This window comes from Natator depressus, chromosome 8 (assembly GCF_965152275.1).
Source record: "Natator depressus isolate rNatDep1 chromosome 8, rNatDep2.hap1, whole genome shotgun sequence".
Classification (NCBI taxonomy): Eukaryota; Metazoa; Chordata; order Testudines; family Cheloniidae; genus Natator; species Natator depressus.
In genome coordinates this window covers 51,640,679-51,665,611 of record NC_134241.1, presented here as the reverse complement: position 1 = coordinate 51,665,611, position 24,933 = coordinate 51,640,679, and the positions used below count along the sequence as shown (strand labels likewise).

General features: G+C 51.7%; 2 protein-coding genes across 6 annotated transcripts in view; one reads left to right on the top strand and one right to left on the bottom strand.

Annotated features, from left to right (window-relative positions):
• The window catches only part of LOC141992223 (ADAMTS-like protein 2), a 44,149-nt gene extending 35,715 nt beyond the window's left edge, over positions 1–8,434 (top strand). For both annotated transcript variants that reach the window (XM_074961043.1, XM_074961044.1), the window contains 6 exons: positions 688–901; positions 1,662–1,817; positions 2,360–2,530; positions 5,711–5,887; positions 7,367–7,511; positions 7,599–8,434. In XM_074961043.1, the coding sequence (XP_074817144.1) occupies positions 688–901; positions 1,662–1,817; positions 2,360–2,530; positions 5,711–5,887; positions 7,367–7,511; positions 7,599–7,717 (982 nt within the window). In that variant the 3' untranslated portion in view covers positions 7,718–8,434. The remainder of the gene's footprint in view (positions 1–687; positions 902–1,661; positions 1,818–2,359; positions 2,531–5,710; positions 5,888–7,366; positions 7,512–7,598) is intronic.
• Positions 8,397–24,933, bottom strand: part of LOC141992224 (protein FAM163A-like) — a 71,210-nt gene continuing 54,673 nt past the window's right edge. For 2 of the 4 annotated variants that reach the window (XM_074961045.1, XM_074961047.1), the window contains 4 exons: positions 16,744–16,834; positions 14,269–14,291; positions 13,091–13,205; positions 8,397–11,503 (listed from right to left, as the gene is read on the bottom strand). In XM_074961045.1, the coding sequence (XP_074817146.1) occupies positions 11,102–11,503; positions 13,091–13,183 (495 nt within the window). In that variant the 5' untranslated portion in view covers positions 13,184–13,205; positions 14,269–14,291; positions 16,744–16,834 and the 3' untranslated portion in view covers positions 8,397–11,101. Of the gene's footprint in view, positions 11,504–13,090; positions 13,206–14,268; positions 14,292–16,743; positions 16,835–23,916; positions 24,104–24,933 lie in introns of all 4 variants that reach the window. The other 2 variants (XM_074961046.1, XM_074961048.1) reach the window with 2 other exon arrangements.

Here is a 24,933-nt window from a genome sequence, read left to right as displayed (position 1 = left end):
CATGGGTTTGCGTCAGCTCAGGTTGTTGGGCTGGGTTACATTGCTTTACAGCAGACTGGAATATCCACCAGTTGCTCACAGTGGGTGAGTAGCCCCTGCGCTCCCCACTAGAGTCAGTCACAGTCTGAGCAAGGGATTAAGGCCCTTACTCCCCTGCTGACTCAGACAAACACTGTGACCACCCAGCCCTCTGCGTATGGGGATCATGCTGCTCCTGGAAATACGCTGCCACCTCTGCGCTGGAAAGGGACAGCCTTGGAACAGCACACAGCAGCCCTGTGCAACAGAATAAGGCACAGAGAAAAGGACAGAGTACCCAGTTGAAAGACCTCAGTAATGCTAGGCAGCAGGACAGTTGGACACTGGGGACACAGGTATTAACCTTCTTATGCTTGTGAAAGGGCCATGGAGTGAAGTTTTTAAGGCCCACATGCAATCAGGCCTCTGTGCTGCATGTGGGAGACCAATGAGCAACTGGTAGTTAATTACAGGGGGATAATTGTCCTACAGAGTTATCACTTTAATTGGAGACACATGCGCACTGGGCAGTCCCATGTACTCAGGAAGATGAAAGGAGCCCACCAGTGACCTGTGTCAGATACCCCCTGTCTCTGATATCTGTGGCCCTCAGCATGCCTTGTTCTGACCTATGCTTTGTCTTCTCTCCCCTTGCGAACCCACCTGGAGGTGGGAGACCAGTCGCTGGAGCGAGTGCTCCAGGACCTGTGGGGAGGGCTACCAGTACCGGACTGTGCGCTGTTGGAAGATGCTGGCTCCAGGCTTCGACAGCTCCGTTTACGACGAGCTGTGTGAATCTGCTGGGCTGGCCAGGCCAATGGAGAGGAAAGCATGCAAGAACAAGGCGTGTGGGCCCCAGTGGGAGCTCTCCGAGTGGTCGGAGGTATGGAGTGCAGTGGCCTACCCCATGTGTCAGGGTTAGACTGGGGAGTGGCCCATGACGAGAGGAAAACTGACCTCAGCAGTAGACTCGTTCCTACGTGTCATGCTGAGGAGGTCTCTGGGTAGTCTGAAGCACAGTAATTAGGCATCACAGGGAAGCATTGTTCTTGCCCATCTTTTTCCTGTTCTAACACAGTCCAGGGGAGTCTACTACCCCTTCTGCTATCTTGTATAATAATTTGCATTTTTATAGGATCATTCCTGTGAGGATCTCAGTGAATTTAGCCACAGAGCACCCCTGCGAAACTAACCTCCCCCTCCCCCCATTTTACAGCTCAGGAAACTGAGGCACTAAGAAGCTAAGCCCCACACTTTCAGAAGAGGTCACTGATTTTGGGTGGCCAACTCAACACGCCTTTTAGGTCTGGTTTTCAGATGTGCCAGACCCCTGCATTTCCGGTTTGCTGGTGGGAGCTGAATGCACTCAGCGGCTCTGAAAATCAAGCCCAAGGTGACTCATGCTGGGCACCCAAAACTTGGGGGCATTTGGGTGAAGTGACTTGCCTATAGCCACCCAGCAGCAGAGCTGGGACTAGAACTCTGGTATCATGATTCCCCCACCACTGCTTTAGCCACAGGACCAGCCTTCCCCTCTGCACCAGCACTCACCTCAGTCTAGGGAAGAAAAATGTGTCTTTTCCCTCTCCCCCCACCCAATCTCTTGTCCCCTTACTGACGCAGTCTGGTCTCTTGTGCTATAGTGCTCTGCTCGATGCAGCAGTCAGGGGATGATGAAGAGGGAGGTACGCTGCTCAGTAGAGCCAGGCCTCTGCGATGAGGCCCTGAAGCCTGTCAGTGAGAAGGAGTGCACAGGCCCACCCTGTGACCGGCGCTGGATTGCCTCTGATTGGGGACCGGTGAGTCCAGGCCGGCTGCTTTTCCTCTTTCCCTGACCTGTTTGAGGCTTGAGGTCTTGGGTGAAGAAATGCCGTAGCCCAGGCCTGAATGGAGGTGGAGATGGAATCCACGCCGCCCCCTGTTAGAGTGGATTGTGGGACCAGAATCCCCCACACACCCAGAGCAGATTACGGGGCCGATTACGGGATTATCGCCCACACAGACAGTTTACATTATACGCAAACAAACGGTTGAGTTGTTTTTGCTCAGACTTTTAACAAACATTCCCCTCCAGGCACAGATGGAGCCTGGAAAAGGTCAGCTCAAAAGTTTGGGACCGTTATGAGTGCCTGAAAACGAGGAAACTACTGCGTCTCCTGAGTTAAGGAGGCAGTTGTGAGGCCATCAGCCCTTAACCGCGGCATGTCAGCATCAGAGCTAGGGCCAGCACTCTGGTCTCCTGCCTCCCACTCCCATACTCTGGCCACTCAACGATGCTCCCTCCACTCCTGCCAGTGCTGTTCAGTGACTGGCACGTTGACATGCCCTTTATTTCTCCAAGTGCTCAGGTTCGTGCGGCAAGGGGCGGATGAGCCGCTTTGTCGTGTGTCGCAACCTGGAGGGGAAGGTGATCTCGGACTCCCAGTGCGATCCGGCTGCCAAGCCTCTGGCTGTCTACCCCTGTGGGGACAAGAACTGCCCTGCACACTGGGTGGAGCAGGAATGGGACCAGGTAAGCCTGGAGTGGCCTCACTTCGACCTGCCTGCTGTCTGGAGGGGCTGACTCCAGGCATCCGGCCCCCGTGGGGGGAGGGAAGGGGTACATGGGCCTTGGGTAGCCAACATGTGTGTTCTACAAGCACAGGGGGCCTGTGTGTCAGCGCTGAGGGGCTGGGAGGAGGCAATGAAGCAGGGGTGAGCCTCGGGGAGGGAGAGCGTTTGGGGCCCAGGGAGGGATCAAAGCACAAACCCTGGGGAAGCCGAGAAGCCAGGGGAACGGTCCCTGGGGGGGAGAGGGGGGCGCTGTCCCCTGGGGGGAGACGGCTGGGGGCAGGAGCAGCACACAGGAGTGGGGGACATAATGAAGCAGTGCCTGATGGGACTCACCCTCTGCTGCAGGACAGGCGGCTCCTGAGGCGGAGCTCGGCTCCGCTCCCCACCCGAAGCCTGGCTCACTGCGGGGGGGGCAGGTTCCTCAGCTCCCTGGGGCTGGTTAGGTCCTTCAGGCTCTTCTCGCTGCCGTGGCCCTCCTGCTCCCTGGAGCGGATCTCATCATCCTGCCCGCACCTGGGACAGCCTGCCATAGCAGAGGCTGGAGGAGGGAGGAGGCCATCATTGGTCAGGCTGAGTTGGGGCCGGTCTCTTCAGGCCAGACGCCCCATTGGGTGCCTGGGGCTCCCAGCTTTACTGCCAGAGCTGCCGCGGGATGGGCAGCGACAGCCCCTGCGCTGGTGCTGGAGCTATGCCGTCCCGGGCTGGGTTAGCAGAACCGCCTGCCAGCTGGCTCTTTCCCACCCGAGGCGGCTCAGGAGGTTCCCGAAGCAGGGAGGGGAGTCACAAACGCCACTCCCCACAGCTGCCGCTCCGCAATGGCTTGACACATGCTGGCTTTCCCAGAGCTCCCATCAGAGGGCAGGGACTCTGCTCCTCCGCTCTAGCCTGGTGGCTCTTGCAGATCCAAGATCTAAACAAGGCCCTGAAGTTCAGTCCCGTTACGCACACTGCAGTAAGAGTGGAGAGCACTGGAGAGGGGCCCCAGCCAAACCCCAGGACCCATAGGCTGTCTGAAAGCAGGGCCATCAAGATCACTGTGCAGCGGGCATCTCCTGAAGCATTCACTAAGAGCCAGTGAAAGCACACGGCAGTGTGAGAATCTCTCAGGACCAGGAGCAGATGAGCCATAGCTGACTCTGCCTCCTCCACTTCGACTTGAGGTCTAGAGTGGTCAGATTGAAACCTGGGCCATCGGTCATGAGGGGCAGGTTGCATAGCAGGGATGAGTGTGGGCACAACTGGAGATCGGGGGCGGGGGAGAAAGGGGGTAGTCTTGGCCTAGGGAGAGGGTAACTGTTAGGGGCTGGGTTCTAGCCACACTATTCCTTCCAGCACATCCTAGCTGCCAGCCAGCCACACTCTGCCAGCCCCCTTCATGGCCTGTCTACACCACGGCTGCTGCCAGTGTCAGAGCAGTACAAAGGCTCCAGCGAATACGATTGCTTTGTGCCACCGATTTTCCAAATGGCCAGTGATAGCATAGACCCAGCCTCAGCCCAGGCGCTGCTCTGTGCTGCCTGCCAGCTTCAGCCTTGCAATAGCTTGTTTTAGGCAGCATCCCAGATAATGCAAACCAGGACACTTTGGCATTTGGTTTCCCCATACAGCACTGAGCTAACATGGCTTTACAGGTTTCAGAGTAACAGCCGTGTTAGTCTGTATTCACAAAAAGAAAAGGAGTACTTGTGGCACCTTAGAGACTAACCAATTTATTTGAGCATGAGCCATCCGATGAAGTGAGCTGTAGCTCACGAAAGCTCATGCTCAAATAAATTGGTTAGTCTCTAAGGTGCCACAAGTACTCCTTCTCATGGCTTTACAGTGAACTCAGGAGGGACCACAGAGATGCCCTGGGGCCTAGCAGAACCAGCCAGACCCCAAGCACTTTTAAGCTGGGGCGGCGATATGAAGCAGGGAAACCACTTGATAATTCTACATTTCAAGTGCTAGGTGCCTAGGGTCCCACCATCCCTGGCTAAAGAGTGTTCTCCCTTTGTCTGAGCAGCCTGCTTAAACCCATCTCCTGGTTGGTGCTGAGGGCTTGAAGCCCCATCCTCTGGGCTTGATGGGTGTAATAAGCTGGGGCTGTTTTATTTCCCTAGGCCATGGCAGTCCATTACCCCCTTTGCCTGCTGTGCAATTTGCACACCCCAGTGCAGCTGGGTTTACAAGCTCTGTTTCTCCAAGTGCCAGCACCCGTGAACTCAGTCTGAGCGCTTTTCTTCTCTCATGTCCCCTTCCGGGGTTGAGTGGGCCTTGGTGATCAAATCTAGCTGGAGGGTGATTAAGATGGAATACAATCCAGCTCCCTGCCCTCCAGCTGTGCTCGCGCTGCATGGCGAGGGCGGGGGGGGGTGTGAAAAGCGGGGCAAGCACAGAGGTGGCAGTCACGCTGGCAGAGGCAGCTGGGAACATGCAAAGGGTGCAGAACAGAGCTGGACTCTTGCTACTGCATGACTGAGTACGTAAGAGCTGTCTTACAAGCTAAAGCGTGTCGGTAGAGCCCCGCGTCACGCTGCACTGGCATGGCGCCCGTTACAACTAAGCCTGCCTTGTGTTCCTTCAGTCCCGATCCAGGAGTGTGAAATATGGCTCTCACCAAGACTGATGTATTAATGCACTGTAATATCCAGCTCTTACATGGCATCTGGGTACAACTACATCCCTAAAGGCTAAGTCTACACACTGACCTAGGGGTGTGACTCCCAGCGCACGTACACATACGCGCAGTAGCGCTCGTCAGACAGCAGTGCTGCCATGGTAGCATGGGCTTGCTGCCCGAGTACAGATCGGCCTGAAGGCTGGGGGTATGTACTGGGGGCAGCCTGCCTGCACCACCGCTGCCCGTACTACTGCGGCTACACGGCTACTTTTAGCCTGGTAGCTCAGATGCTCTTCTGTGTCTAAGGACCTCAAAGCCAGTTACAGACACTAACATCCAATAACTTTCATTGGCAGCAGCGGCTGGGTCAGTAGCAGCACAAATGTTAAGTGACTTGTTCAAGACTGCACTGTGAACTGCTCTGAGCAAGAATCCCCCTGCTGGAAGGCCGGCGCGTCTACCAGCCTGAGCCCCATGCCTAGGGTGTAGCAGTCCTTAGCAGCCGTGAATGAGCTGGCTTCCTTTTCGCTTTTCCAGTGTGACGCCAGCTGCGGCCGGGGGGTGAAGACCAGGAGCGTGCTGTGTGCCGGCCTGGAGAACGGCGTGTACAGGGAGTATCCAGAAAAGCGCTGCAATGCCTCCCTGAAACCGGAGGTGCAGGCGGCCTGTTTCAAGAGGCCTTGCTCTACGTGGTTCACGACCTCCTGGTCTCAGGTAGGGAGCGAGAGGGAGGGGGTGGGTAGATTCATAGAATATCAGGGTTGGAAGGGACCTCAGGAGGTCATCTAGTCCAACCCCCTGCTCAAAGCAGGACCAATCCCCAATTTTTGCCCTGATCCCTAAATAGCTCCCTCAAGGATTGAACTTACAACCCTGGGTTTAACAGGCCAATGCTTAAACCATTGAGCTGGGAGCTGGCAGGAAAATGGAAATGACAAATGCCAAGGGGGAAGGGGTGATGGGCCTACACTCCAGGGAGCTGCAGAGGAAGACTCAGTTGCCAAGGGAGCCAGGAGAATTGCTACTTTCGTGTTGTGCCTGTGGCATAGTTAAGTCTGAATGGAACCACCAAACCGGCTCCTTTCAGGAGCTAGCAGGAGAGGAGAGGGCTGGACATGCTCACATCCCCGAGTCTCTGAGTACAGACCTAGCAGGAGTAGGGACACCAATTACCTGTGTGCTGGGTAATGGTGACTATCTTGGTGCCCGTCTCCCTTGGGCGTCATGCCCCATAGAGTAGAATGCACACCCCTACCCTCCAGGAGCCAACTTTCTTCACGCCTTTCAATTGAATTTAATTGGTGTGTTTAGTGCTAGCGAACAGTGCCAGACTGAAAGCCCCAGGGATGTGCGGCCAAACAGGATTCCCAAAGGGCTGCAACAAAGCAGACTTCCTCCACAGCCCACGCATATGCCCCAGCCCTGCCTTGCAGGGATAAGAAGGGAGCTCAATTTCTGAAACTGTTCTGTGCTTGGCATCTCTGTTGAGTCCTCCCACCAGGGAGCTGATCAGCAAGCACGGTATGGCAGGAGGTATTTTGCAATGCATGCACCTAAGCAATGGGTGGTAGATGGAAGCCATCACACTTATTACCCATAGACCACCAAAGGGTTGTTAGCTGGTAGCCAGTTTCAGTCCCCACGTGCCCTGGTGGATCTGAACAAGTTGCGTATGGTGCAGGGAAAGGGTCCATCACCAGTCCCCCCTGCAGCCTTATTTGTTACTATAAATTCTAACCTCCTCCACAGCCCTTTGAGCGCTGGTGGTCTGAAGGTCTTAGACTCTCTGCCCCCGCGCATGGGCCAGGTCTCCAGGCGCTGTGCAGACATGCATAGCACTGGGAATGCTGGTTAATGAGTTAATGAGGCCAACCTTTTTATTCAGCTTGTACAACTCTCAGCGTGGCCTGGGGGACATTTCTGAGCTGCTAGCTCTTATGCAGAGAGCCAGCCAGAAGCAGAAGAGCAAGCATCTTGGGACCAGTCAGTAATAGGCATAGGGAAATACAGAAAGAGGACAGTAGTTTTCCCCCAAGGCCCATTAGGTGAGAGGCTGGCTGGGGACTCACTGTGGGGTGAAGTGGGAACTCCCTCAGTGAATATCCCCTGTCTTGGGGGGGCCAAGAGGAGTGATTGGGGGGGTGATAGGCACCAGGCTCACAGCCCGCTTCTCCTCTCTCTTGCTTCCGACAGTGCAGTAAGACGTGTGGTGCTGGCCTGCGGCTCCGAGAGGTGAAGTGCTACCAGGGAGATGCCCTGGGACAGGGCTGCGACCCAGCTTCCAAACCCGATGCCAAGCAGACGTGCCAGCTCCAGGTGTGCCCCACGGAGGCACCAGGTAAAGGGGGGTGCTCTTGAGGTGGCAGTTCAGGCTTGGGGTCAAGCCCTTGCTTTAACCGCTGCTGTGGATGCTTTCGCTCCCCAGATGAAGACTGTGAAGACAAAACGACAGCCAACTGCGTGCTGGTGCTGAAGGTGAAGCTGTGCTCCCATTGGTACTACAGGAAGGCCTGCTGCCGGTCATGTAGGAGTAAGGCGCCCTGATGGCTGCCACACCACGCTTGCCTTCCAAGACCAAGGGGCAAGATCCCCTTAGAAACAGACTCCACCATAAACCCTTTTTCTATGACAGAAGCCATTCCGCCTGGAGTGCTCTGTCACGGAGCCAGTCCCTGTAGAACATCCTGCTCAGCTAGGAAGGATTCCTTGGGCACACGTAGCAACAACAGTCCCCTCTTCACCTATAGGATTTTATAGAGAGACCAGCAATTCCTACAAAGCAACCAGAGCCTGGGTAGTGTGGGAGGTTGATCCCCGCCATCCATCACCAAGGAGCCGCTCCTCTTCCCCACCACACTGCTAATTCATGGCCCTACTCCTGCTGGGTGTGTACCCAGAGCTTCAGGGAAGTGAGCAAGGAGTCCCATCAAGAGGTGGCCGAGCGTGTACCACAGCCGGCAGCAGCTAGACCAGCTGCTGTACCCTCCAGCCAGAAGGTCAATTTTCAAACAAAAAAGTCCATTTGACAGTAAAGCAATAACCCATCTATTTGTATTTTCTGCACGTGTGTTCGGGCATGGACAGGGGGCAGGGCTGGAATGGATGGGAGGGCGCATGTGCCCCAAGACCGCTTCCAGCGCAGCACCATGTAAAACCTGCCCGGCCCCAATCAAAGAAGAGAGACTGCCCGCTTTATAGTTCAAAGTCCTCATTTATTTCTGACATTCACTCTGTATTCACAGCTGAGCAACAACGATGTAGAACACCATGTAGAAAAGTCTGACTTCCCTGTTCCTTCCCTCACCCCTTAGCAGGGCTGGAGCTACATTTTGGGCTCCCACTTGAGTTTTGTAGCTCTCACTTTTGTACTTATTCACATGTTCCAGCACACATGCAAAATGTGTTTGGGATTTCATGAGTGATGGGGGTCTTCAGCTGGGGTATACTACCAATCTCATACTGGGGTACACTTGGCCTAGCTCAGGGCCACATCAGCCTGCTAGAAGCCTAAGGGTCACATTTAATGTGTGTACAATGGAGCAAACTACAGCTATCTTCCCTTTTAACAGAGGTGTGACCCACAGAGCCTACAGCCTGTCATATAATGCACAACCTTGATCCCAGCAACCTTCACTGGGAAGAGACAGCATTGCATGCCGGGACCGTTAGTCTCCGTGGGCTGTCCCTTCATATTAAAGAGGCAGAGCTTTGTGCTCTGTTTAGCTCATGGGCTGCACTTTGACCACCACAGGTCGCGTGGGGTTAAGTTCAGGCTGGAGGGCTAGCTAAAGCAGGTACTAGCATATGAAAGGACAGGACTTGTTGAGTTAGACCAAGGAAAACCCTGCCAGACACTGTATCACCAGGGGAGTGTGCTGGTTGGGATAGGAAGCCAATAGGAGCAATGGGCTATTGAACACTTCGGGTCAGAGGCCTTTGTTGCTACTACTGCCCTCCCAACATTAGCTGGCTTTTTCTCCCAGGGTCCGTAAGAGGACACTTAAGAGGCAACTGCCATCTGAGGGAGAACTGGAGAATATGCTATTTAGGGGTCACAGTGAGGACGGGATGGCTTAGGAGCCAGGGAGTATCAGGATGCGAAATCTTTCAGTTTTCAGACCTTGGTTCAAATACAGACCAGCAGGCGACCAATGGCTGTTCAAACAGTCTACAGCAAACGGGTTGGTTCCTGATGGAGAGACGCTTGTGTCACACCCACCACCATCGCGTTTGGCACTAATCTGCTCCCTCACTGGCAGTCTCAGCAGGGACGCCAAAGAGCGAATGGGCCTGAAGACTGAACCCTCCTCTCCCTGCTAACGTGGAGCCTGCAGCTCTGGGCAGTGCTGTGCCCCAGCACCATGTCATGCCCCAACTGTGGATGAACAGAGAATATAAAGGCTGTCAGTCAGCCCAACGCCTTTCATGGAGTTAGACTATTTCTTCTATCACAGTTTATAGTTCTAAATAATGCTGCCTAAATAGCACGGCTGTGTGTTAAACATACTCTAGCGATCATCGCTAAGGAAGTTTGTGTGGCAGCAGGAACTTAGCTTTATAGGTTCACCTGCAACCAATTCGTATTCTCCACCTGCACACACGGGACCACGTGTTGGGGACCCTGCAGCTGGCTGCTACGGAAATGGATCAGAATGACAGATGCGCCTTTTTAGTAATTTTTGCCTAGTTTGGTATTGGAGTAAAAAATAATCTCCATGTCCATTTTGCAGAGAGGTGGACTGGATGGTCTAGCTCAGTGGTTGTCAACATTTTTCATGCAGTGACCCCATGTTACCCCAGAAAGTAGGCTTGGGCCACCAATCTAGCCCCAAAGAAAGGAAAGGCAATCATGAACTCCCTAAAGACCTGTCTGTGTGATTCCTCCCACTGGTGGTCATGACCCCAAGGTCATGATCTAGTAGGTCTTTTCCATTCCTATTGCTATTGTAAGCAGAATTAGTCCTAAACAGACTATTTCTCAGTTTCCCAGAAGATGGCAGTGGGCCTTTTAGGGCTTTGCACACTGCAGAAGATCAAAGCTTTCATTCTTTAATAGTGCAATTTTTCTTTTCAATAAAACCTTGCGCTTTTTATGCCTCTAAATTAAATCACTCTTAAAAAAGCCTGTGAAGATTAAAGGGCTTTTTTTTTTTTTTTTGGCAGCAGCAGGATCATCTCCATTGTTAGCATATGTCAGTAATTTCACTAGTCCCCTTTTCTCCCCTTCATAATTATCTAAAGTAGCCAGGGAGAGGTTATCCTATTTTGCATTCTAACACAGACACTAGCATTCAATTGCAACTAACGTGATATGAAGGGAACAAAATGATCAAACTGTTTATTTGCTTCTCCATTAGCTCTCATCAAGCAAGAGTGTTAGAACTCCCGGCACACTGGCTGGATCTTCACCCTCTCTCTCTCTTCCTCCGTTCTAATGCCGCAGCCATTGCTGGAGCCGACAGCTCCCCGTATGACGTCTTGCTCTTGCTGAATGTGCTCAGTTCATCCATACTGGAGGCCAGTGGTATTGCCTTGGAAAGTGACAAGTAGGATTTGCTTAGTGTAGACACCAAAGACCTCATTAAGGACTCAAGGGAGTAAGGAGAGTCACAAGGGTCTTGATAACTAAGTTAGTTTGTACTGTACATAGCCCTCGTTAGACAAGTCCCTTCTGTAGATACAGTGGAATAATAATTACACTTGTGATAGGTTCAGAAATCACGTTCAAGCTCTTCATTCAAATGTCCCACGAAAGCTTACAATGATCTGGACAGATCAACAGCAGGACCATGCTGGGTCTCTGACTTAGCTGTTCATGTTTGTTCAAGGGTTCCTCTCCTTTGCAAGAAACCCCACTGAAATAAATGGAGCCCCCACCCCGCAATGGCCATCTCATTGGCGCACCCTGTGAGATAGTGACAATGCTGATTACACATCTGTACTAATAGCCCTCGGGTTTGGAAAGGTCTCATGGACGATGCCATGGCGGGTCATCGGGTAACTCTGGAGGGTTGCCATTCTGATGGGTGGCCCCATTTCCTTGTAGCACGCAGGCATGTAGGTGATCCTCTCACCACCATTCCGCACCATGTCACCAGTCCGTATGTAAAAGGGCGAGCTGTAGGGGGAACAGGTAGGGCAGTAGTTCCGAGCACCCTGCTGGTTAAATTCGTGGGGTGGTGGTGCTGGGCTGCCCTGCCCGTCCACGATGCGAGAGTTGCAGGCATTGCAGGTTGTAAGGTATGAGCGAGTGGGAAGGTCAGGCTCCTCCTCCTCCTCCTCCTCCTCCTCTTCTTCCTCAGCAGATTCATCTTTCTTGCAGCAATAATACTATGCACAAGGAAAAGGCTTTGGTTAGCAAGAGGATAACATACCATGCAGCTATGCTTGTGCACAAAGGCCCGTAGAGGGTCATACACACGGTCTTGGACACAGGCTACTTTTGAAGACATTTTTAGGATTCACGGTCATTCTCACTCCCCTCCCCACAATGTTTCTTCATCCATGAAAGTCCTTCAGCAGGGGCTGAAGGATAATGGTCAACTACCGGGAATTGCACATAGAACCATTCGAGAGGAGATGCAAACAGCTTAAGAACATAAGAATGGCCATACTGGGTCAGACCAAAGGTCCATCTAGCCTAATATCCTGTCTTCCGACAGTGACCAATACTAGGTGCCCCAGAGGGAATGAACAGAACAGGTAATCATCAAGTGATCCACCCCCGGTCGCCCATTCCCAGCTTTGGGCGAACAGAAACTCGGGACATCATCCCTGCTCATCCTGGCTAATAGCCACTGATGGACCTATCCTCCATGAATTTACCTAGTTCTTTTTTGAACCCTGTTATAGTCTTGGCCTTCACAACATCCCCTGACAAGGAGTTCCACAGGTTGACTGTGCATTGTGTGAAGAAATATTTCCTTTTGTTTTTAAACCTGCTGCCTATTAGTTTGATTTGGTGACCCCTAGTGCTTGTATTATGAGGAGGAGTAAATAACACTTCCTTATTTACTTTCTCCACACCAATCATGATTTTATAGACCTCTTTCATATCCCCTTTAGTCATCTCTTTTGCAAGCAGAAAAGTCCCAGTCTTATTAATCTCGCCTCATATGAAAGCCTCTCTAGGCAGGCCTGGAGGAGCCAACTTCACTGCTCCTTCCCTGGGGCGGGGGTGTGGTAGGACCATGATGCCTCCAGCAGGGGGCCTCAAAGGGCCTGGTACACGGTCACAGGAACCTTATGTCAGCAGTGATCAGAGTAGCATAGCAGAGCTCCGCCTTGGCCCAACACACATCCCCCTCTCTCCTCAGCACACCCTCTGCTTTGGGAAGAGGTGGCTGGCACAGGAGCCAGCTTCAGGTTTTACAGCAGTACGGAGACCGCCTCTGCCAAAGGTGGTCTCTGCTGGCCACTTATAGTGAGAATTCAGACACTAAGTGCCATGCACATGGTGCAAAGTAGCGCAGGTGGAACTGAAAATCTAGTCCAGAAAATTTGAGGCAGCCTAGCTTGGGCATGGTGGAGAACTCTGCCTCTACCCATAGCACCAACTTCACTTCAATGTATAAAAAGGGTTTTCCAGCTAATCTCCTTAGGAAAAAAAACCCAGTGGTTTACTTTACAGGGGGAACTGCGAAACCAGCCAACCTCTCCAATTAATTTTGAGTTCTACAAACCCTCAACCCCCAGGATTTGCATCCAGCACCAGGAAAAAGGAAAACAAAAATAAGCCCTCACTCTATGGAGCTCCCTAGGAAAGGGGGAGCATAGCAAAGATCTAACAATCACAACACCCAGTGTCCTGCTGCAGTGGGGTATAAAGCAATGCACAGCAGCATTCCTGAAACTCAGCTGCATTGTCCAGGTAAGTACAAAGCACAGGTACCGTACCCCAGAAGTGTAGTTACATACCTGTAGCCTACAATAACAGAGCACTGCAATAATACACAGTAGGATCACGGTCGCTAGTATTCCACCAGTGATAACAACAGTTCCCGCTGTCATCCGACCGATTCTCCATCAAACTCTGAAAGGCAGTGCAAGGAAAGGAGCGGGTTAAACTCAAGGGAGCTAAGAGCAATGGTCAGTTATTGTGGTTTGAGTTAGGGGATCTGATTCTGCTACTGCTGCATCCGTACAGCCACCGCTGCCTTTAAATGTGGGTAGCTCAGTGGCTGCAGAATCAAGCCCAGGGAGTTCCCTGTGCATGTGGGAGAATGAATGGCGTTAGTCAAAGAAATGCCTGAAAAACAGAAGGGTGGAGAAGAGCACTGTGACCAATGAAATGCTACTCTCCAGGACTAAGCGAGGAGGGTAGCAGAAGGCCGTTCTCTTGTACCTTGCGCACATATCCCTTTTCACACAGGTGTCTCAAAGTGCTTAAGGAACACTAATTAACCCTTGCAGCCCACTGGTGGAATTGAGCTGGACGGATTTGCCCAAGGGCACTCTGCAAGTCAAGGCTCCATGCTCCCAACATAGTCACCAGGTGGTACTAATTCAACAGCACACAAGCTAGGAGACTATAGTTAAGCTTGGACGGGAGTAGATTTTCGCTGATGCTCCTACAACTACATGGGCAGCTCTTCCATATACCCAGGGGAGGGCAGGCTCAAGCTACTGCCTGCTGCCTCTAGTTGGTCAGAAAGTTTCCAGCTGAAAAATACAGGGCTGACCCTCAGAAACCAGGTCCCCGTGCAGTGTGACCAGTCTTGTCCAACTGCAGGTGGCTCTTGACCAAAGGCTACTTCTGAAGCTCAGCTGCATGAAGAATTTCTGATAAGGACTAAGGACAAAGATCCCTCCAAACTGAGCTTCACTTGTGATCTGAGGAGCATGATGCTAGATTCGAACCCAGAGCTCCAGCAGGGAACGTCTAAAGGTACAGCCTGACTTGGTCACGGGGCCTTTGCAAGCCCAAACTCCAGAGCACAGCAGGCTCCAAGGCATCAGCAGGCCTGGGGGAAGCCCTCAGCCTCTGCAATAGCCCAGCACCTTCCAGCATTAAAAGTGCCCTACAGAAGGGAAGTCAGTGCAAAGAGGGCATGAAGTGGGTGACAGGGTTGAAAGAGTTAACAGAGGGTACTTACGTTCACTGAAGGGTGCGCTGGACCTGCAAGGGATGGGGGGGGGGGGGGTGGGGGGATAGAGAGAGAGATTAGACCATGTTCAATCATTATGCAGTATTTCTGACTAGCCATTAAGGGGGCAGTGGTTCAAACCTGCACAGTCAAGTGTTGGACGTTTTGGGTCTGATTTCTAGAGGTGCTGAGCACCAACAACTCCAGTTGAAGTCAGTGGTAACTGGAGGTGCTAAGCGCCTCTGAGAATCAGGCCCCCTCATTAACTTAATCCCATTGCTGGGTCTAAGAATGAATGGTCAGTGATGGTGCTATGCTGCAGAGTCCAAGGAGCCAGGATCTATGCGAGCTGAGCTGTGCGCATTGCGTAATGTTTGCTCTGCAATAATTCACAAGGGCAAAAAAAACCCCGTGGCTGTTTGCTGCACTTCCGTTGCCCATCTGATTACTCTGCGATAATACCACACAGACACGCGCTCTGGTTCTCCACATGGGCTCCCCCTTCACCTCCGTGTGGGCAAGGCTGGTCAATCCTTCACCAAACCTCACAGGGGGCTGGGGGCGAGGGCAGCTGCAGGGGCTGCTGAAAGCCTGATGGCTCTGTTTCTGCTCCATGCCTCGAGGAGAGAATTCCCCTTGCTTCCGCTCCATGGGAACTTCCCCCTCCTTCTCCTTTGGCCTACCTGGGCTGCACACAAGGGCCAGGATCTGGCTCAGCACACATGAGCAGTGCACATTTCAGTACATTGCTGGGCATATGATGTAAGTGCAGGCAGCCCTGCCCCAGTGGGTCTGGCAGTGCCCACCCACCTTCCTCAGCCCAGCCATGCAACCTGGTGCACAGTGCTCCCAAGGCACTAGTGAACAGCCTTGCTGCTCAGTCGGTCTCACTGCCACGCCCGCACAATGGCTGCCGTAGTGCAACTGACCCCAGTGCTGCAGCCTCTGGCTCTCAAAGTGCCTCAGCAGGTCAGATTAATTCAGCCAAGCAGCACCGCTAGGACGCAGGTATTAAGACTCCCCATTGTACCGATGGGGGACAGGCTCAGAGTCACACATAGCGAGTCACCAGCAGAGCCAGTTCCCCTGCCCTGCCCACTAGCTGCTTTGCCACTTTTGTCATTTTTTAGTTAGAAGCATAGAGAAGTGGATGTTTGCAGAAGACCAACCACTCCAAGGAAATCAGCAAGCAAGGCATGATTTGCTGAGTGGAGTCTCGGAGCCAAACACATCCCTAGACTGCATGTGAATGGCTCTACTGAAGTCAGCAGGAGCCCTGGGCACAAAATGGGGCTTTTAGCATTGTTGTTAGGGGCATTTGGCCTCCAGGATTACAAAAAACATTACCTTCTTCCCTCCCAGCCCCCCAAGAGGGCAACCGTTTAAGGACACAGTGGCTATCATGAGGTTGCAAATAATTCAGTGTTGCTTCTTGGGGGAAAAGCACAGCTTCGTTAAGTATTATTTAGTCTTACAGTCTTTACAACTGACTGCACTGCATGCTATTGGCTAGCCTCAAAACTGGCCCACACAAACTGTTTATGTATTATTGTTACAGCAGCACTTCGGGGAGGTCTACTCTGCCCGTGGCAGCGAGCCTCCTAGCCTGGCTCAACAGACTCAGGCTAGCGGGATTCACGCTCCTGCTCCACAACAGGACGGGCAGAGATTGTGACTTGGGCTCTGGAGCCTACGAATGGGGGTGGGCTTTCGAGTCTGAGCCACACTTCCACGCAGTCTACACAGCTGTTTTTAGAGCGCTGGCACGAGGCCCACTAGCCCAAGTTTCTCTCAATCCTGGCTGGGAGGCTTCCTTCCACAGCCAGTAGATGCACCCTCTAAAAGCTCCAACCAGCGGCAGGGCCCCCACTTTGCTAGATGCCGTATAGGGACAGCTCCTACCTCAAAGGTTGTGGCTTCACTGCAAAGTTAACTACACTCAAGTGAGCCGAGCTTGAGTGCGAGCAGCCAGCCGGTCAAACATTCCAGCTGCACACAGAGCCGCCATGTTAGCAGCTGATGAGTTGGGCTGACTTGAGCTAGCCTATCCCACTTGGTGGGCCGGCAAACTGGAGTTAAAAGCACCACTGCGCTCAAGTGAAGGGTTTCGGGGGGGGGGGGGGGCAGGACTGCAGTTTGGGGCATCACTGAAGTTGTAACTTGAGTTAACTCTGCAGGGAAGAAGAGTCCGAAGTGACTAGCCCAAGGTCACACAGGCAGTCTGTAGCAGAGCCAGGAATCAAACCCAGCTCTCCTGAATCCCAGTCGAGTGCCTTAGCCACCAGATCAGCCTCCTGTGTACTTGGTATATTGTCCCATGTAGTGTAAATCCGCAGTCACCACACTACAACAAACAGACTATCAGTGCATGAGGAGCATGTCTTCTCTTCCCCACAGGGCTCAGATGGGGCTTTTCTCAACACCTACCCAGATGTCTAACCTTGAACAAGTGGGTTGTCATGGGTAGCTTGGCTGGACACTTACAATGAAAATGGCTGAAATGGTGCCACAGTCACATGGGCCTGAGAGGAGACGACTGGAGCAGGAAGTTCCACACGGCATTACGTGGGTTGTCCTTGAGGGGGAGAAATCGGAGAGGAAAACATCGGAAGCAGTACAATCATTTACTTATATTACAGCAGCACTTGTCAACCACAGATGAGATCAGGACTCCACTGTGCTAGGCCCTGTACATACATACGTATGCACACACAGAAAGAGATAGTGCCTGTCCCACAGAGCTCACCATCTGACTAAAGACGGACACAGGGTGTGAGAAGAGAGAGAGACGAAGTGATCACACACCAGTCGTGTCAGAGCTAGGAACAGAGCGCAGGCCCCCAGAGTCCTAGTCCCTAGATCCCATCTCTCTGAGGAACTTTGAGTAGTTCCCACTATAATGCTGTTCCCAGCCCCTGCTGGAACACAGGATTTGCCTTACCTGCCTCCTACAGTGACCCAGTCCTTGCTGCTTCAAAAGGAAGATGGAAAGCCCACCCACCGTAAGGCCCTTGACCAACGGACCCAGTTTCCAGGCAGCCTGTCCACCTGAGACATCCCCGCTCAGTGTCTGTCAGTTTCACTTTTCCCCCAGGGCAGCACTGATTCTGTAACTGGGGAAAACACTGGCTGCAGCTGGCATGATCACATTTAATTAACAATCTCCATCTCCTTTTGAGTCACAGCCCCCTCAGGTGCATGCTCATTGAGAGGGACCTGTGCCCCAGTCCATTTCCAGCCAATCCAATCTAATTAAGCCCTCAAGAGATATTAATTAACTCGTGAAATTGATCAAGCGAGGTGGCAGCCTGGATAAGAAAAGTGTCTAATTGGCTCCTTAACTCACGCACTGCTAAGCAGTGCATGGATGTGGACCAGAACCAACTGGGCCCTTCCAGGTTCTCCACAGTGCCAGGAGAGTTGCAGTGGAAAACAAAGGCCTATTTTCCCTTTTAACGCCTCACTCACCATGTCTCTGCATGTCCCACCTCAGGGTAACATGCACACAGGCAATGTAGTCTGTATTTCGGCAATGGAACTGCAGGGCACGGCTGTAGGATGATGGTGCCAAGCAGGTGCCTGTTAGCCTGCCACATGCCAGACGGGTTCACATGGATAAGGCAGATGTTTCACAGCGCGTGCGTGCGTGTAGAAGTACTGTGCCACTCTGGATACTGCTAAACTATCTATGCCAGGGATGACTCTTCTAAAGAGCCTTTGGTCTTTCCCATTGGATCACAACAAACTGGAAATTCAGAGAGAGGGACATGAAAAATAATGCCGGGTTGGGAGGATGTGTGGGAATTGATTTGAAGAACCAAGTGCACATAGCCTGGCTTCACAATGATGGTGGGGAATGTACAGTATGATACTCCAAACCCTTATAAAGTATTCGAGGGCTACAAACAACAAGAATGGTAGGAAGATAGTTAATGAAACCCCTTGGATTAACTGAACATGGAATGAGTTAAACAAAAAGAGCTCTGAGCTCAACTTCAAGAAGATATTCTAACAGGCAGAAATAGTAGACCGTGGAATGGTCTCCAAGGAGCACTGGCAGAATCCCCATTGTTCAGTTACTTAAAAGTGGACTGGTCAAAGCATTGGCAAATATACTGCAGGAAGCAGTCCTGCCCTGGCCACAGCATGGAATTCTCCCACTAATTGTTTTTCCATCAGAAAGTGTTGATTTGTCTAAACCGAAACTTTTGGCAGGAAAGTGTTGGTTTCAACAAATCTCCAGTATTTTTATATTTACGTACATACAGACATACACACGTGTGTGTGTGTGTCCACGTGTGCGTATAAAGTTTCAAACTTGTCTAAATGTAAAGTTTTGTTGTTTGGTTCAAAAATTTTTAGTCAATTTATACCTACGAAAGGTCACAATCAAAATGAAACATGTCCATTGACCCAATCCCACATTTTTTCATCCAAGGTTAGGACAGGACTTTAAGTTTCAGAAACTCTCCTGGGACGGGAAAGACATTTCACACCCAGCTTAACCTGTTTGGTGATCTTTCCATCTCTAGTTGTTATGATTCCATGATAGGTCCTCATTGGCAGGGCTTAATGTTCCACATCCAAAGAGCAACTTCGGCTTTAGCCTACTCCTCAGGCAGTCCCAGTGAAGTAACGCAGCCTTACAAGGAGTTAACATGAAGTGACACTGGCTGTACTTTGTGCACCTAGCAGGGCCAGACAGGTCTAGGGTATGCACTGTTCACACAGTCCTTTCACAGGGAGTGTGTCATTTCATACAGCACTGCTAGTCCACTAGCTATTTTAGAACACTAAATTCAGTGACAAGGCATGGACAAGGAAGATGGTCTTTGTCTCTCACAGGTAAAAAAGTCACCACATGATCTGGCACAAACAATGATCTGGAATGGAATGCAGGAGGTGCACGTCAGGTTTATGTTATGCACTGATTGTTTGAGGAAAGACTAGGTAGTTTTCTGCAATCTCACAAAAATATACAGCGCCACCATCATCTTATTCTCTCTCTGCCGTTCTCCAGCTGCTATTTGATACAATGAGCACAACAGCAGAGCTATCGAGGGATGAGGACTGAGCTAGCTGGGCTGGGCTGCACTGGCACGGCTGTGCACGTGGGTGGAAGCTTGTGCGTTGCTGGCACTGTGCCTGGCTCTAGTCGAGGATGAGTAGTTTCACAAGCACAAAAACTCCCAACAAGGTGGAACCAGATTCTTAGACAAAATTAAAGAGGATGATGTTCACTAGAGAGGCCCCAGGCTGCATACATGGAGCTTTCAGAAAGCCCTCCCCATGGCAAGTGGGCTGTGGAAGCTACTCAACAAAATCGAGACCAACAGCTCACTCCACCACACCTTCTCCTTTGGCCGGGTATTTCAGCTCTGCTAATGGGGCACACTGTTGTGTGCCAGCAGAGCTGGGTGATGGTGCTGTGGTTTGTACATTGCCTGAACCAGACACCCACAGCCCGAATGCTTCACTTGGACAGCCATACCTGAACTGCCTTGACCAGGAGGGACAAGCAATTCTTCTGGGTGGTGTGGGACAGCCCAGAGCCACCTGCCTATTACAGAGCACAGAGACCTTGGGTGCAGGAAGCATGACAACATTCCCCTGCAGGTGCTCACAGGAAATCACACATTCTAGAGCATATGGTGAGCCCCTACCCCGCTCAGACTCTGGGGTAGGGACTGGGGCCCTTCTCCTGGCCCTGCCCAACGTTTGACACCTACTCCAGTGTCCAAACTGCCCTGGGATTCCCACATCAGCATTGCTGGGTTATGGTTAGTGGCATGCTGCCGGCAAGCCCTTATACCAGCCGCGGGAAGTTGGCTGACACCTCCTCCTGTCCTCCCATTTTACTGGTCCCAGCTTCATCACCATCATCGGCTCTGGTGTGCACCCCCTCGGTTACCTTGGCACCACACTTCCCAAGAGCGAGAGAAGTCCCCTAATTAGCTCTCGGCGCACCAGGGGCTGCTCCTGCCGGGAAACCGGACCCCACATATCACAGGACCAAGTTCTATTCTTATCCCACTGCTCTGGGGCAGAGGTGACCTGTGAGTGAGTCATGCTGCTGGAGCGGAGTGCTGTCCTTATTAATGGCTTATGTGTGGAATGGGGGGGGGCAGGAAGTAGTGGCCCTGGAGATAGGGTCCCTTGCCCCCTGTGAATAAGCATCCCTGGTCAGTGATTTGAAGGGAGGAGGAAGAATTTCTGTCTGGTGTATGTGTATATATTTTTTAAAAAAAGTCAACCATTACCAGAGTTTACTGCTATGGGGGAGAGAAGCATAAAGAGCAAGAAAGGGGAAAAACAGCTACAGCACAGGCCAAATGCAAAGGTGATGGAGACAGAAGGGAAAAGAGGTGATTCAGTGGGGGCTGAAGGAAGGACAGGAAGATTTATCTGTGCTGAGCTTAATCATGCTCAGTTTGGTAGTTTAAACAGAGGAAAATTACGGCAGGAAAAGCAAAGCCGCAGCTAAGTTGCATAGGCAGCAGGAAGCCAAGTCACGCTATTGTGAATTGGGCTGCGTGGACTCTCCCGCTAATGGATCCCCCTCCTTGCCAAGCCCCAGCAAAGCTCTGGGCACGTGGCGCGTGCTGCAGATGGAGCGGCAGTCCCAGCTGGGCACGTTCACGCTCCATGCTGGCCTCGTTTGAGGTTTACTTTTTAGCTGTGCAGAGACGACATGGCTGGCTGGCACCGAGCGTACCCCTGGCTTGGGCTGCAACCAGCCTTTTCATTTCTCCTGCGCTCACAGAGTGATTATCCGAATGGCTCCACCCTTCTCCCCAACCTGGGGGGAGCAGGCTATTTTGGCTGGAACTAGACAAGGAGAGACTTAGGGCCATAATGCTCCACGTTCAAACACCTGCTACATGTTCAGCTCTCAGCCATTCAGAGGAGGCAGCAGGCCCCAGCAAGAGGAATAAGCATGGCACTGGGGAGTCAGGAAGCCCTGTTTTAACCCTGCCTCGATCAGTGACTGGGCTGAGGGGCCTGGAGCATGTCATCAACTCTCAGCTTTGCTAACATTTTGATGGCCATCTGGGACTTTACAGTTGTCTATATGTTGCACACCGCAGCCACAGGGAACCCCGAATCAGCTGTGAAGCTAGAATGCAGATGCTGCAGTGAGAGTCCTGTGCTTTTGGAGCAGGAGGAAGAGGGGAATCTCCTTCTGCCAGCAATATAGGGCGTATGACACACAGCTCTGGGTCTATTCAGCAATCCTTGTACTAATGATCCAACCCATGTCTAAACTACAACCGTTCTCCATCCATGCCCCCACCCCTCCAACTCAGTGCTCTTGTAAGGAAGACAGCAGATGCATATGGAGGTTGACACTTGCTACCACTTACGGTAGAGAACATGCGTCTGTGCCTGATCTCTGGCCACTCTTGCATTAGAGTGCAGCAAACAGGTGTGCTCTGAAATGCACGCCACATGGACTGGCAGGAAAAAAGCCTCTGCATTAGTACTTAACGTTACCTCCGGTTATATTCAAACCACCCAGCCTCCGTCTTTTCCTGGTGCTTCATGTTTTAGGGGAAATCGCTTTAGAGTCAGAGAGATGAGTTCTTGGCTTAGTCATGCTGGCCCAGCTCCACTGGACTCTGAGGTTCCACCAGCACAGCTGAGAGGAGAATCTGATTGAATGTATTTCTCCAAATATAAATAAGGAGCCAGATTCTTTCCTCCACCATGCCTGCTCACTGGGCCTCATTCAGAGCTGGTGCAAGTGGGGACAAGTCCACTGACGCAGGTGGCGCTGCGTCTGCTTACAGTCAGTCAGTCTGAATTTAGTCCATTGACAGGAGCGTGACTCACAGCAGAATCTGGCCTGTTAAGTCTGTGGTCAATTATTTGCTGCCTCCGGTTGAATTCACACTAAATTATTTTTCCATTAGAGCCTTTAGTCTGTGTTTGACAAATGAACAAGAATCGATTCACCTACAAACAGTGCAAGGAAATTCATTGTTTTCTGCAAGCTAGGATTCCCTTAGAGCAGGGGTTGGCAACCTTTCAGAAGTGGTGTGCCGAGTCTTCATTTATTCACTCTAATTTAAGGTTTCGCGTGCCAGTAATACATGTTAACGTTTTTAGAAGGTCTCTTTCTATAAGTCTTTAATATATAACTAAACTATTGTTGTATGTAAAGTAAATAAGGTTTTTAAAATGTTTAAGAAGCTTCATTTAAAATTAAATTAAAATGCAGAGCCCCCCGGACCGGTGGCCAGGACCCGGGCAGTGTGAGTGCCACTGAAAATCAGCTCACGTGCCGCCTTTGGCATGCGTGCCATAGATTGCCTACTCCTGCCTTAGAGTCTCCACTGAGCGTTGGTCTAGGCCTGCTGCTTATGGCATAGACTGAACTTCACTGAGCTACAGCACGCAGAACAAAAATCATTGCCACGGCTAGCTTGCTCTCTACCTCTGTTCTTATGCAACCCCCACAGCTTGGTATTGGCGGGCCCATTAATTATTTGTATGACAACAGTTTGTAAAGGCCCCAACCAAGGTAACTGCCCCATTGTGCTAAGCACTGCAAACAGAGTAGGAGACCATTCCTGGCCTGAAGACCTTACAATGTACTAGAGGGGGAGAAAAGTAGTACTATGCCTATCTTACGGATAGGACGTTGAGGCACAGAGGAGAGGAGAGCCTCTGGATGCAGACCAAGTTCCACAGGCAAAGCATCCCTTTCAATTCCCATGTTAGCATGAGTGCCGGGGAAGGTCCCAGGATGGAGCGGTGCTACGGCAGCCTGCCGCAAGTGGTGACGTGCAATAAGAATTGAAAAATTGCTGCATTCGTGCTATGCAGAGCATGCACATCAGAGAGAGAAAGAGAGAGAACGGACAAGCACACACAGAGGGCAATATTCCCTCCTTGGCAGGAACCCAGCACACCCCCCCCCCCCCCCCGAGTCCTACTGTAAGACGGGGGCTGGGACATAAGTGGTGCAGACTGTGTGGAGGTCATCTGCACAGGGCTGGATTCCCCAGAGCGCGCCATGCACCCCAGCACTGATTACTTAAACTCTGTTGGATGTTCCCTGTTCCGTGCACACAGCAGTTAAAAGCTCCAGAAGCGCAGTGACAAACCAAGCATTACTAAGTAGCTAGAATGAGCCAGGCTGTAAACAGCACTTAAAACAGTGCTGCAGGCCAACTCTTCCCAACTGCCAGCGAGCCCAGAGAGCTCTGCTGTTGAGACACAGCACACAGAGGGTGGATTCACTTAGGGCAATTTGCCTAGTACGCTGCCCCTCAGAAGCAATAGAAATCTACAGTTCTGATTCATCAGACTGGCACAGTGTTACCCTGCTTGGGTGTTCCACTGTGTGGCAATAGCACGAGCTTGTGCCCAGGACTCCATAGGGCTGTGTCAGAGGAGGCTACCCACTAGCACTCAAGATGCCCTGGCCGCTCTCCACTCCACCCCCTCCAACCCCCCGCCTAGTGCCATCTTCTTATGGGGTTGCATTGACTGACTCTGAGCCACTCACAGTAGGGTGAGAGAGCCTGCGCTGCCCCTACCCCAGGCAGACTTCCCTCTGCCGGGGACCCTGTGCCATAGGACACACTGGCAGAAGCTGGCACGTCCCAGAGCTGAGTAAACGGCTGCTTATTTGTCAGAAGTGGTTCTCACCTGGCAAAGACACTCTCCACTGCTTGTGAGGTAGTGGCAGCAACAACCCAAACCTCTTCACCACTTTATTCAGTGCCGTGGGTCACTTTGATGGGAGCTTTCATGCCGCAGCAGAAGAGACTGGATGCGTCAGCCAAATTCTGCTCTGCATTCCACTGGTACAAGGCTGGCATAACTCCATTGGCTTCTGCGGATGGATTCTGGACTTACACTGGTGTAAAAAAAACAAAACACACACCTATCCCAGGTACTTATCTGGCCCCCATCACCACAGCCCCTGAGCACCTCACAGTCTGTAATGTGGTGATCCTCACAACACCCCTGGGAGGCAAGGCAGTGCTACTATCCCATTGTACAGAGGTGCAACTGAGATTAAGGGACTTGCCCAAGGTCACACAGGAAACTTGTGGTGGAGCAGAGACTCTCCCGAGTCCAAGGCTAGCACACTAATCATTGACCTTAAAAGAGAACTGCCCCAATTACACCCCTCTTCAATTGGGATTTTTCCCCAGAATGCCCTGGAATGCTAGCCTATGTTTTGGTCATCCATGGAAGCTCCATATTATTTTAAAGGCACACAGTCAAGCATATGATGGGATAACATGATTTTGGTAATTAACTGATCTTTAAATATTCATGGTAAATAGGCCCAATGGCCTGTGATGGGATGTTAGAGGGGGTGGGATCTGAGTTACTATAGAAAATTCTTTCCTGGGTATCTGACTAGTGAATCTTGCCCATATGCTCAGGGTTCAGCTGATCGCCGTATTTAGGGTCGGGAAGGAATTTTCCTCCAGGGCAGATTGGAAGAGGCCCTGGAGGTTTTTCGCCTTCCTCTGTAGCATGGGGCACGGGTCGTTTACTGGAGGATTCTCTGCTCCTTGAAGTCTTTAAACCATCATCTGAGGATTTCAATAGCTCAGACATAGGTGAGAGGTTTATTGCAGGAGTGGGTGGGTGAGATTCTGTAGCCTGCGTTGTGCAGGGGGTCGGACTAGATGATCATAATGGTCCCTT